The sequence below is a fragment of the Rhincodon typus genome, chromosome 29 (genome assembly GCF_021869965.1).
Source record: "Rhincodon typus isolate 14 chromosome 29, sRhiTyp1.1, whole genome shotgun sequence".
NCBI lineage: Eukaryota > Metazoa > Chordata > Chondrichthyes > Orectolobiformes > Rhincodontidae > Rhincodon > Rhincodon typus.
This window is the reverse complement of record NC_063360.1, coordinates 29,365,301-29,379,021: the sequence shown is the minus strand read 5'-3', so window position 1 is coordinate 29,379,021 and position 13,721 is coordinate 29,365,301. Positions and strand designations below refer to the sequence as shown.

Here is a 13,721-nt window from a genome sequence, read left to right as displayed (position 1 = left end):
TCTCCCTTTTAAATTTTCCTGTACTTTCTGAGTGTGAACAGTTTGAAGAGCACTGGCTAATGTATAGCACTTCAAACAAGTAACCATGAAGTGTTAGCAGGGACAGCAAGCCTTAGCATATGATTTGACTTTTGTGGGACTCATAGCTGAGCAAAATCCTACCCTCATCCAACAAACACAGAAGTACACTCCCAGCATGGCCTCAATGGAAATATAGACACTGAGGTTTACAGTGTGTGTCATATTGTGGTACCGGTTGTATCAACTAACTGGATTGAATCATAGAATGGTTCTGCTCAGAAAGAGATGATTCAGCCCATTTTGCAATTGATACCATTCAACAGGCTTAATTTCTGGCGCGTTATTTCCTCCTGTTGTCCAATGCTCAGTGCCACAGGAAACAATGCACAAAGCAGTCAAGCAAATGGAAAAGGTTTGTGTTTTCAATTTCTGATCTTTACTTCCATATCAGTACATTAAACACACTTTTATGTTTAACAATAGCAATTATAGTACAAGTATCAATTATTTTAGATCTGGAATAATCAAATTGCATATAAAATTTCTGTCAATACAAACTGTTCTGAAAATACATTGCTTCTACGAAGATCTGTTTAAGGATGTTCACAAGCTTCACCAATGAGCTTCTTCCATGCAGCCTCTATGTATCTTATTGTAGAGAGTTTGGGGCATGTGTGGTCTTAGAATTGACCCATTCACTGTGGGATTCTCACTTGTTCTTTGATCTTTTGAAGATTGAACTTATGTTTTTTTTGATTACTGAAATACAAAAGGTCAACAATTAAAGGGGCCCTTCAAAAGCATGTCTGAATAAGGCATTTCAGTCTTAACTAGGGCAAGTGGCTTTATTGTTATCCAGTCAATAGTCATTTGCTATTACAGAGCCTGAGCATTGCTGAAGAAAGACACATTTTGTTGAAGCTTTTTGTCTTGCGCTCATTCGGACAACTCGCAAGAAATACCAACGTAAAGGGAAAACATTTATACCATATGAAAGGGGAATGTTGACTAGTTGGCAAATGGACTCTGAGTACAATACTGCCAGATTCTCCAGGGCAATGCCCCTACCAATCTACTTGCCAGCCAATCAGCACCCTCCTCACATTCAGTATAAATGTTGGTTTCCCTTTACATTGGTACTTTGTGCAAATTGTCCTGATTGAGTAAACAGCGAAAAGCTTCAACAAAATGGCTTTGATGCTTGGGCAGTCAATTAAATCATAAACAATTAGTTTAGGTATTTGTAGGATTTGTTACAAATAATAAAATATTTCTGTTAAAAGGTAGCAGATTTATTCATTGCAGCAGAGTTTCAGTGTTCATAGGATGAAATTGTAGAATCCTTACAGAGTAGAAGCAGGTCATTTTGGCCATTGAGTCCATACCAACCCTCTGAAGAGCATCCCACCTAGACCCAAGTCCCTAGCCTATCCCTGTAACCTGCATTTCCTGTGGCTAATCCACTGAGCCTGCACACTATGGTCAATTTATCATGGCAATCCACTTAACCTATACATCTTTGGACTTGGAAGGAAACCAGAGCACTCAGATGAAACCAACACAGATACAGGGAGAACATGCAAACTCCATTCAGCCAGTTGCCCAACAGTGAATTCAAACCCGGGACCCTTGTGCTATGGGGCAGCAGTGCTAACTACTGAGCCAACATGCCATCCATGTTAGAGAAAATGAAATAAAATTCATTAAAAAAGGAAAGTGGAGACTACAAAGAATTTTAATTAAAAACATAAATTGCTGGAGAAACTCAGCAGGTTTGGCAGCATCTGTGGAGAGAAAGCGAAATTAACATTTCGAATCCAGTGACAATTCTTCAGAACTGAGGGGCCACTGAACTTGAAAGGTTAACTCTGCTTCCTCTCCACTGCTGCTTCCAGACCTGCTGAGTTTCTCCAGCAATTTCTGCTTTTGTTTCAGACTTCCAACATCCACTGGTCTTTGTTTTATTTTAAGGAATTTTATTAATCTGAATCCAGAAATTTCAATAGAGAGTAATATTCATGGTTGATACAGGAATAAGTGGAGTGCTTTATTAAGTTGGGAAACGGTGACTGCGTCAGAGGTGATATTAGATATAATGTAGTCTAATACGGACTTCTGTTGAGGGATGGAAACTGGACAATGTTTGCTTCAGGATCATTCTCCAGAGTCCTGCAATGTGCTTCCACACCAAGTGATGAAATACTATAGTATTCCCACAGATCATGCTCTCGATTTCAGGTGTGATACTTTTAGCAGGTTGGCAAATGGAGGCCTAACATTTCCTCATGGAAAGTGGGGGGGTGAATTAAAATTAGAGAACCAATTGTTCCATTTCAGTAGACTGGGAACATATTCACTGCACGGACTCCACTAGTTCAGGATAAAGATTCATCTAACACTCACAAGTACAGCTAAGGAAGAGCAATAGAATATCCTTTCCAAAAAGTCACTTGTTTTCAGAGTTAATTTTTTAGAAAAGCCCTTTTATTTATTTGGGGGTGGCGATGGCCTTGTGGTATTATCGCTGGACTGTTAATCTAGGGACCCAGATAACATTCTAGAGACCTGGGTTCAAATCTTACCAAGGCAGATAGTGGAATCTGAATTTAATAAAATTTCTGAAATTAAAACCTAATGATGACCATGAATTGATTGTTGGGAAAAACCCATCTGGTTCAGTAATGTCCTTTAGGGAAGGAAACTGCCATCCTTACCTGGTCTAGCCTACGTGTGACTCCAGACCCACAGCAATGTGGTTGACTCTGAAATGCCCTCTGGGCAATTAGGGATGGGCAATAAATGCTGCCTGGTCAGTGATGCCCTCATTCCATTAATGAATAAAGGAAAAAAATTTATGTAGTATCTGCAATTGAACTTTTTTAGTTTTGTATTGTTAGATTAGTCTGGACAATTCATTGGAATTGAGAGAGAGAGACATTCCATCTCAATTCTTTCCTAATTCATTCTACACTTTAGGACAATGTTGCCAAATTCATGAAGGATTTATTAATTGTAAGTATTGGCAAAACTGACAATGGCAATATTTAAAAAATTAAAATTAAGAAACTGAATACGTGATTTGACAAAAGCAATTTCGGAAAACATAAATTGCAAAGTATATATGAAAGAGCTAAAGGAGATGATTTTCTATCATTAAAAGCTAGCTATATTCTGATGCAAGGAGATGGAAGAGATAATACTATTGCAACATTAGTGAGACCGTTATAATTATGACATAAAGAACAGGATGCTTCAGTTTTAATGAGATCACAGGATCAGATAGATTGCTTCAAAAATATTGCATATTAAAGTCACTAAGTTTTAAATCATTTATAACTTGTTAAATATGAGGGTATTATTCAAAGACTGAATATGTACCAGCTAAGCAAAATTCTAGGGTGGGCAATAGGTCTGCCCATTATCCATGACACCGAGGCCTTGAGAATTCATTGAAAAATGCTGTAGGCATGTTCCCTTACTGATCATTACAAGGAAGACACGTATACTTGTAACTGCTATCATGTGTATAAGCTCATATTTAACACACTGTCCCCTGCTTCAATAAAAACTCTCAGTGCTGGAGTCGACATGTGACTAACTGTACTCCAAAACAAAATGGTGGAACGAGAGTAGTGTGGATCTTGGTTCCTGAGGTACAGGCTTTTCTTGTGGATTTCTTACAGTTATTATATAGCAGAAGCAGAACAGTTTTATTTTAAATCATTTTTTGAACATGTATAGTCAAAAATAAAAGCCAAACAAAAAAATGCGAAGGAGAGATTTTTCTCACACAGAGTTTGTGGGAGAGGCCTCCACACGTTTGTCCAGTGTCGATCTGGAGAAGGACATTTTTATGTTTGAATCATATATAGTCCAAAAAATATATACATGAAAAAAACATGCAAAGAAGAAGAGATTGTTTTACACATAGAGCTTATGGGAGAGTCCTGCCCACATGTTTGTTCGATGGCTCTGGAGAGAGCTTTTGTTTTCTGTTTACCTGGAGATTTGAAAGCTGACTAATAGAGGACTTGAAGAGGAGGCTTTTTTTTCAGTTGATGAGACTTACAGCCAAGTGCTTGATTTTTTAAATAAAGATTTTAAATGTTTAATTCCTTTTATCTTCTGCATGCTTCAGATTAAACTCTGTGGGTAAGGAAGAGTAGTTTTTTTAATATATATGTGGTGCTTTTAAGAACTTCTTTTTAGGCTTAATGTCACTGAGGGCATTCAAGAGACATAGAGTGTGATGGTTCTTAGATTTAGGGAGGTGGTTACAAAGCAGGATCAGTCAGATAGATGGGTGACTGTCAGGAAAGGTAAGAAGGTAGTTCAGAAGTCTCCTGCGGCTATTCTTCTCTCAAACAGATATTCCTTTTTGGGTACTTTTGAAGGGATAGTTTCAGATGAAAATAGAAGTGGCAGACAGATCTTGGGCACTAAGAATGAATCTTAAGATAAGTGGGGTTTGACAAGATTTAAAAGAATAACTGTTATAGGGGATTCTCCTTTTGGGGCACAGACAGGAGATTCTGTGGCTGTGAGCGTGAATCTAGAATAGTATGTTGCCTTTCTGGGGCCAGGATGAAGGATATCTCGAAACGGTTGAAGCATATTCTCAAAAGGGAAAGTGAAAAGCCAGAAGTTGTTGTACACATTGATAGGAATGACATAGGGTTAAGGCTATGCATAAATAAATGAATAAAGATACTGAGGTTCTAGTCAAGAATAAGAAAGAATCATATATTAGATCTAGACAACTGGGATCAAACGAATCTCTTGAAAAGTATAGAGTGTAGGGGCATTCTTAAGAGGGAAATCAGGAGGGCAAAGAGGGGATATGAGATAGCCTTGTCTTATGTGCTTATGTAAAGCATATACAACAACACTTTTCACTGTACCTTGGTAGATGTGACAGTAATAAATCAAATCAATAAAGTTAAGGATAATCTAAAGAGAATATATAAGTTCATTAAGAGCAAAAGAGCATCGAGAGAGAGAGAGAATAGGGCCCCTTAAAGATCAATGAGGTCATTTATGTGTTGAACCTCAGGTGATGGCAGAAATACTAAATGATTATTTTGTGTATTTCTACTGCGGATTAAGAAATGGAGGCTAGAGAACTCGGAGAAATAAATATTGATGTTTTGAAAACAGTTAACGTTACAGAAGAGGAAGTGCTGGAGGTCCTAGAAAATATAATGGTGAATAAATTGCCAGGAGCTGATCAAGTGTATCCCGGGATATTGTGGGAAGTTAGAGAAGAAATTGCGGAGCTCGTAGCAGAAATATTCGTATCTTCTATAATCACAGGTGACGTGCCAGAGGACTGAGTGTGGCTAATGTTCATTTAATGCCTTTATTTAAGAAAGGCTGTAAGGCAAAGCCTGGGAATTATAGACCTGTGAGCCTGACATCGGTGGTGGGTAAGTCGTTGAAGGTGATTCTGAAAGATGGATTTACATGCATTAAGAGAGGCAAGGACTGATTAGGAGTAGTCAACATGGTTTCATGAGGGAAATTGTGTCTCTCAAATTTGACTAAGTTTTTCTGAGGAAGTAACCAGAGGACAGAGCGGTAGACGTTGTTTAGTAAAGCCTTTGACAAGGTTCCACATGTTAGACTAACTAGTACAGTTAGATCACATGGGATTCAGGGTGAGCTTGCCAATTGGATACAAAATTGGCTTGATGGTAAGAGACAGAGGATGGTGGTAGAGGGTTGTTTTTCAGACAGGACGCCTGTGACGAGCAATGCTCCACAGGGGTCTATGCAGGGACCACTTTTGTTCGTCACTTAAATAAATGATTTGGAGGAGAATATAGGAGGCATGGTTAGTAAGTTTGCAGATGACACCAACATTGGTGTTATTGGACAGTGAAGAAGGTTATCTAATATTACAAAGAAATCTTGATCAATTGGATCAATGGGGTAAGGAGTGGCAGATAAAGTTTAATTTGGATGCGAGGTTTTGCATTTTGGTAAAACAAACAAGGGCAGGACTTATACAATTAATGGTAGGGCCCTGGATAGTGTTGTAGAACAGAGAAACCTAGAGGTTCAGATGCATAATCTTTGGAATTTGCATCACAGTAGACAGGGTCGTTAAGAAGATGTTTACCACTTTTGCCTTCATTGCTCAGACCTTTGAATATAGAAGTTGAGACTGTACAGGATTTTGGTGAGGCCTCTTCTAGAGGACTGTGTGCAGTTCTGGTCACCCTGTTATAGGAAGGATATCATTAAATTGGAGAGGGTTCAGAAAAGATTTACCAGGATGTTGCCAGGAAAGGAGGGTTTGAATTATAAGGATAGGCTGGGATGGTTTTCACTGGAGCATCGGAGGTTGAGGGTTGACCTTATTGAGGTGTATAAAATCATGAGGGACATAGATAATGTGAATAGGAAGGATCTTTTTCCCACGGTGGGAGAATTCAAAATTAGTGGGCATATATTTTTATGATGAGAGGAGAAAGGTTTATAAAGGACATGAGGGCAACCTTTTTACACACAGTGTGGTTTGTGTGTGGAATGAAGTGCTAGAGGAAGTGGAGATGTAGGTACAGTTAAAACATCTAAAAGACATTTGGATAAGTACATAAATAGAAAAGAGGGATATGGGCCAAATATAGGCAAACGGGACTGGTTGAGTTTGCGAACATAGTTGGTGTGGATTATTTGTACTTAAGGGTCTGTTTCCATGCTGTATGACTCTATGACTGAACTTTGTGTTCTAATTAATGCCCTTCATTTGAGTTGAAACTTACTTTTATGCCTTGAGGTTGTGGCTATTTCTGGTTCTGGTGTTGGGAAAACTGGAAGAAAGAATAGAATTAGCTGGGACATACTTGTAGGAAACTTGCATCATGTACCTGCCTTGGATCAGCAATTGAGACTTGCTACTGTCCTCATCATCCCTTAACTTTTCTTTATTCACTCAAGGGAATGAGAGTATTGCTGGTGAAGGTAGCATTTCTTGTTCATGACTGAATGGCTTGCTAGGCCATTTCTGAAGACTATTTAAAGTCATGCATGTTGCTGATGTCACATATTGACCAGACCAGCAGGTTACAAAAGGGCATTAATGAACTAGATATACTATATTCTACAACAGTCAAGTACTTAAATCAGCACTATTAAGATATTTTGTCAATTCACATTCGCCAGATGCTGGTGGTATTTAAATCCATGCCTACATATTATTAGTTCAGCCCTTTGAATTACAGCTATATTACCGTTCCCTACAGCCACCTAGGAGAAGCATTCATTCATTCTTCATCTTTGAACCTTCTCCCTTCCTTCCTTTCCTGAAGGTGTTGACATCTGCAGAGGTTCGGTTCTACAGGTGTCAATGACATTTTATGATTAGCCAATTTCCCAATCTCCAATGTGATTTGTCAGGAATCTATCACCAAACGTGTGAAACATTGGCATCTAATCCCTGTCCTTCAATATATTTCACAGATGGTAACAGGAATGGGAGCCATAGCTTAGGTTCCTAACCCAGATCCATCTGAGCTGAGGTCAATTTTACTGCCCAGTTAACTTAGCAGATGAGGCCTTAAATCTTTAAGCCTCCATTTCTCTCTCTCTCTCTCTCTCTGAGTGGAATGTGGGTGTTAGTCTCTGCGGCACGGTGGAATCTTGTTGGGTTTAGGGCAAATGGTCAGGAGTCCTGGACAGTAAAAAGGGTTGGAAAAGTGTAATTGGGATATGTGTATGTGTGTGGTAAATTGGACGAGGTCAACCTACTAGTCACCCAGGTTTTTAATTGTCTACCTTTTCTTCGAGCAGGGTAACCAGTAATTTAATGGAAGTGGAACCTGAATTCTGTCGTTAAGGGGTTCTCTCAGAGGGAATTGCCCATTGGAATCTTCAATTTCCTCAGGCAATTCCCATGGAGTTTGCTGTGTCTCAGGATCTGCATGGTTCTGATGCACGAGTCTTAGTTGTTGAAGCAGCATAAACGTTTGGCAATCAATACTCATAATGTGAGTGATTTAGCATCAAACTACATAATGTATGGATTCACTAAATCTTTGGTTTATCTAAAATTTCTACATAAGTTGATATTTCTGGATTATTTAATTCTAGACTCTTACCTCTGGTTCAGAGGATTATGAGCTCAACTCCTATTCCAGCCTTTATTACAGTACCAAGGGAGTACTATGTTGTTGGAAGCGATGCCTGACACAATTTTCTGAGTCAAACATCTGCCAGTATGATTTATTGTCTGAGGGCAGCCCTATATGTTAGCTAACATAACATGGACCACAAAAACTGGGTTCTTGTTGATACAGATGTCCTGAAAGTTGTTAGCAACACTAGCCAGTTACAGCATTATGGTATTTCAGACTTACACATAGTTTGTGCATGTACATCACATACACTCTGTGCTTACTGACTGTTGGTGTTACATGACAGACAGACAGACACAGACTGAACAGACAAACTCCATTGCACTGAGAGTGACCTTAAGACCTTAGAGAATACTTGTGGACATGGTAATATGACTAAAAATCACAAGGCATTTGTTTCAGCAAGTTGAGGAACACCCCAGGTGGTATGGAAACTTAAACCTTACCTATTTAGGAGCATAATAAGCTACTCTTTGTGTCACAGTTGTATAGATGTTGGCCCTGAAGGCAGTTATGGTTCTTTCATGTTCCAATCAGCTTCTCAGTGTTACTTTGGTTGAAGGCCTCTAGAGAATTGACATAACTGGCTATTTATAGCAGCTAATGTTGTTCCTCTACATATTCAACTATTTTTTTCTCTAGTGTAAACCAGGCAGACCATTGAAAAATTTTTGGGTTGGACTGTCTGCAATTGTGTCTTCTCTTCTACTTATGTGTGGAATAATTTCAAGTTTCTTAATAAGCCAACTCAAGCTGTGGATCTTAATTTGTCTAAACCACCTTGCAGTTCAATGACTCTAGACATAGCGGTTTTGCACCATTCTCATGCCCAGAGTTGACTGGGACAAGGGAATGGAAACCTCAGCACTTTGGAAAGCTGATGCTGAGCAGAGCAGAAGAGAAAGAGATGGAGAGAATGAAGGGAAAGATATAAAAGAAACATAAAAACAAAAAGGTGTGTATAAAAGTGGAAAACAGAAAAAGAAAAAAAAAAGTGAAACAGGAGCAAAGGAACACAACACTCAATGAGAGTAGAAGGTTGAGGGTGACATTATAGAGGTCTATAAAATCATGAGGGGTATAGATAAGGTGATTAGCAGGTGTCTTTTCCTTAAGGTGGGAGATTTCAAGACTAAGGGCACATTTTTAAGGTGAGAGGAGAAAGATTTTTAAAAGATAGAAGAGGCAATCTTTCACAGTGTGGATCCTGTGTGAAATGAAATTCCAGAAGAAGTGGCGGATGTGGATACAGTCGCAACATTTAAAAGATATTTGGATAAATTCATGAATAAGAAATGTTTGGAGGGAGATGGGCCAAGTGCAGGCACGTGTGACTAGTCTAGTTTGGGAATATGGTTGGACAGAAGAGTCTGTTTCCATGCTGTATGATTCTGTGAGTTTGGTAGGCCCCTTGTGTCAAATTAAAGGTCATTAATTTCACAAGCAAAGGCCTAGACAATGAAGCAGCCAGCAGCTCCTGACTGAAGTCTCAATCACTTCTCTTTTTTGGAGAGAATGTAATTTGTTAAGTCTTTAACAAAGATCTTTATCTAAAGAAAAAAAGCTTAATTGAAGTATTCCAGTTGATCTTATACAGTCGGATGGTATGACATTGTAAGTCATACAGTCACATGACTTTGCAGTTGCAATCAGTTTTGATTGTGATTGTTATTACATCTGCTGAGGTACTCAAAAGCTAACATTCCAATCGTAAATCAATAAAAGTTCAATGCCAAGTACACAATTCAATTTTCAGTTTTTTAAATGTAAATTATTATTTCATTTTAGATTTCTGAATTGTTAGTTACACACATTTTAGTGTTGGAAGTGAAATAAACACATTTAAAAGGAGGTTTGGCCATCTTCGTACTATAGGAGACTTGAATAGAGAATGTTGCACAGAGCAATAATGTACAACACATTTGCAAGTTATTTCTTAGAGTCCTAGGCTACATTCATCTTTGCAATCTAGATGAGTTATGGTCCCAGTTTACATGGTATGTGGGTGGTTTGAGTCTCTATGCAATTATTTGAGGGAGCTACTCCTTAACTTTTTCGGTTTCTTATTATCCTTTGGCTCCTGATCTTCGATCTCCTGGTTGTCATACATTGAGGTGGGGGTGGGGGTGTGTGGAGAGACAGTAAGGGCGGTCTGGTAATTTGGAAGAGCTCCTTTAAGTTCTTTTCCTGGGCTCAACAGTCCAGGATGGATGTTGTCCACAGGAGTCAGTCCGGCTACCTAACTCTTTTCTGTGTCCTTGTGCACGCCCACTTGTCTTTGGAGAGAGAGTGTGTGTAGTGTCCACCAAGCATGCTTAGGGACTTCTGTAACCTATTGACACTTCAGAGGATGGGTGTTAAATGGACACAAGCAATAGCTTTATAGAAACTACTGATCTGACCTGGATATCAAGCGGATCAAGTGGCTAATTGTACGATGCCTTCCCTGCTCGATTATAAAAATTAAGTTTTGGCAACAAAATAAAGTGATACAGCAACAATGTTGAGGCAATTATATAACATAGCTTCTTTCTGCCCCTCTGTTACTTGCAACTGCTTGTAAATGAAATGTTGACATTTTCAAGTTGGTAACATTATTAACGAGACCCTGTATTTCTTACTCAGTCGCTTCGTGAGAACAGAGTTCAAACGCTGCCTATACTAGTTAATAAGCACGTTTGATTATATCTAGTATACACTTGCTTATATGGACTTAATGGATGATTGGAACCTTTAGCTTTTGCTCCTTCTGCATATCAAAATTTTCAATTGTTTCAGTGTGTCACTGGTTCAGGGTTACATGCAAATCTAAACCTTTCTGACTGTTCTGTTACACCTTTTGTTCATCCTCTCATATTTAGTTTGATATTGGCTTTACCTTCCATCTTCACATTATCTATAACCTCTGTGATTTTCTCATCAAGTTCATCCATCATGGTTTTATGCTTGTAAAAGAAGGGACGGATGAAATTCATGTAAAGTATACGAGAACCATTCCAATCGACTGGTGCCATGCACCACATCAGAAAGATACTCTGAAGAATAAAGAAAAATGTTACCAGTGGAGAAGGCTTTTTAGGGATAGTTTAATGCAATTGATTAAACAGTGGCTTCTTGTTCTTGGGTTCCAGTCTAACTCAGCCAGATTGAACCTAAGATTTTTTTCTCCCCCCAGCATGATGCCTTTCCTGTATAATTATAATAATGTGGTATACCAACAATAGAAGTAATTAAGTAACATAGCTTCCTTCTGCCCCACTGTTACCTGGGATTTTGGTTGGAGAGGCCAAAATGAGCAAAAATGGTTTCCCTTACTTCTACACACATTAAAGTGACGTGATGTGGTCAGAATATCAGTTCATAATCACCATCTGGAGAAATAAGAGGACTTTTCCACAGATCTTCGACATTGTTAGCCTTGGTTTTGCTGCCTCAGTGACAGAAAGCTCCCAATGTTTTGTGGCTTCTTGAAGCAGTGATTTTAAACACAGCATGTACCAATTACCGGGCATGTGAGAAATAAAAGTTCTTGGTGTCTGTATACCTACTTCAGAAGTACACTTTAAGTCAGTTTTTTTGGCTTTTATTTCAATGTATAATGGCAAAATAAGGGGAAGAAACACACATTTATTCAGTTCATATTTTCCAATATACATAAAGAGAAATTGGAATGTTTAGTACTTTTTACAGGCTGATCTTAATAAACTGGAATTAACTGATGATCATGGGCAGGCAAAGATAAAATCAGTTTCATACCTTCACTTTATGATAGGCTGGTAACGTATAGAGGACGATGCCAGCTGCACATTCAAATATCGAAAATACTCCGTATATCACCCAATACGTAAGCCACTTCAATTTATCCTCTTTATTCTCACTTTCGATAGCTAGAATTCTAGAAAGCCAAAGATTAAGGATAGTCATGTCTCTCCTACTTGATTGTATTAGGACAGTGTTTAGCGTTCAGACTAATAGTTTACCTTAAAAATCTCCCCTTTTCTTCTCTGGTCACATCCTTGGCTATGGCTCTGCAGATGCCATCAACCACCAGGACTATACATGGAAATGTGAAATTTTAAAATGAGCTTGATGAATTGTATCAATCATTTGGCTTCAATAGTTACTTCTCGATATCAACCAGCAGTGCAAAAATCTGGTTGTGTTCCTCCCCATCTCCATGTGTTAGGGGTGGAAGTCTAATTGTATTGCCTTGATTAAAATACACCGACTTCATATCGTGAAAAGTTAATCGAATCACAAAGGGAAACAAATGGAGTAGATTGAAGCAAACCTATTTCTACTGGTTGAAGAATCTTAGTCTAGGGCAGTGTAATTAAGAAACAGTCCTATGTACAAAGGGTGCAGAAACTTGGATCATTCTTTCTCAAATGGCACTTAATGAACAATTGTTAGATTTAAATTTGAAATTGATAGATTTTTGTAACTAAAAAAAGTGTTAAAGGGATATGGGCCAAAGTTGGCTGGTTTGCAAGTCAGCCATGATCTCAACATATGGCAGAACAAGCTCAGTGCACGAAACAGCCTACTCCTAACTCAGTACAGACCAGAAATTAAATCTAGGAACTTCCAGACTGCTCTGAGTCAGTAACAAAATAAACAACACACACTAAAATGCATGTCTAAGATACCAATATATCAAGGATTGTAATAGAACAGTTTATCAATTGTAGTGCTTATGAGGAGTAGAAAAGTAGTTTGGAATTTTTAATTACTCTCAGAATACTCTTAGCCAAATTCACTTAGTACTATTCTACACTCTTCTCCACAACACTGCACATCATTCCTTCCAGGACAGCAGCCTAATTCCCTTTCAGATGTTTCAGGTATGTCTCCCGATGGTCTCAGGCAATATATTCCACACGTTAACTATTCAATGAGTGAAAAAGATCTTCATTGCCATCTGACCAAGATTCTTTAAGATTTTGACCTATCTTCTCTGCCTTTTAAAAGGCAAAAGGAACAAATTTATAATCAGGATAAAATTAATACACAAATTTTTAACAGCTTCACCATGTGCCCCAGTTTTGCACTAATACATTTTTTGATTTATTGGTGACTATCTTAAGTTGGTGTACAATATTGGAGGCAATATAATTAGCCTTAGTACCCTTACCTCATGGTTTCTGGTTTTGATCTAACCAAAAAAGTGGAAATGTCTTGTCTCTGTCTAATTGAGTGCTAAGTTTTCTGTTCACGCTGCCTCCCCCTCGATGAAAGCTGAAGCACAGTTCAACTTAATGTTGCAGTCTGTTTAGTTCTCACAGGAACAAGGGGAAGCCTTTCAGCCCTCCAAGCCTGTACTATTGTTTTGAAAGACCATGGGTGACCTTTATCTTAACTCCATATCACTTTTTACACTTGTCTTACAAAAAACAAAAACAGAAACTACTACCTTTTGTGTGGAAGTGAGTTTTACATGTCAAGCATCCTTTTCATAAAGAATTGTTGTCAATAACTTCCCTCTGGATTGGATTTTAATATTATTCCCCTTAGACTTAACTCCAGCAGTAGGAAAAAATCTAAACACTAAACGCTTCATAA

At 38.3% G+C, this 13,721-nt stretch overlaps 1 protein-coding gene across 1 annotated transcript; it reads right to left on the bottom strand.

The window, feature by feature from the left end:
* Positions 1-559: 559 nt before the first annotated feature.
* On the bottom strand, positions 560-12,144 carry LOC109936001 (receptor expression-enhancing protein 6-like). Its single transcript, XM_048614256.1, has 3 exons — positions 11,916-12,144; positions 11,038-11,194; positions 560-780 (listed from the first exon to the last, which is right to left on the bottom strand). Exons 1-3 carry the CDS (start codon positions 12,081-12,083, stop codon positions 731-733), a joined length of 375 nt encoding a protein of 124 aa, XP_048470213.1. The 5' UTR covers positions 12,084-12,144; the 3' UTR covers positions 560-730.
* Positions 12,145-13,721: the final 1,577 nt, after the last annotated feature.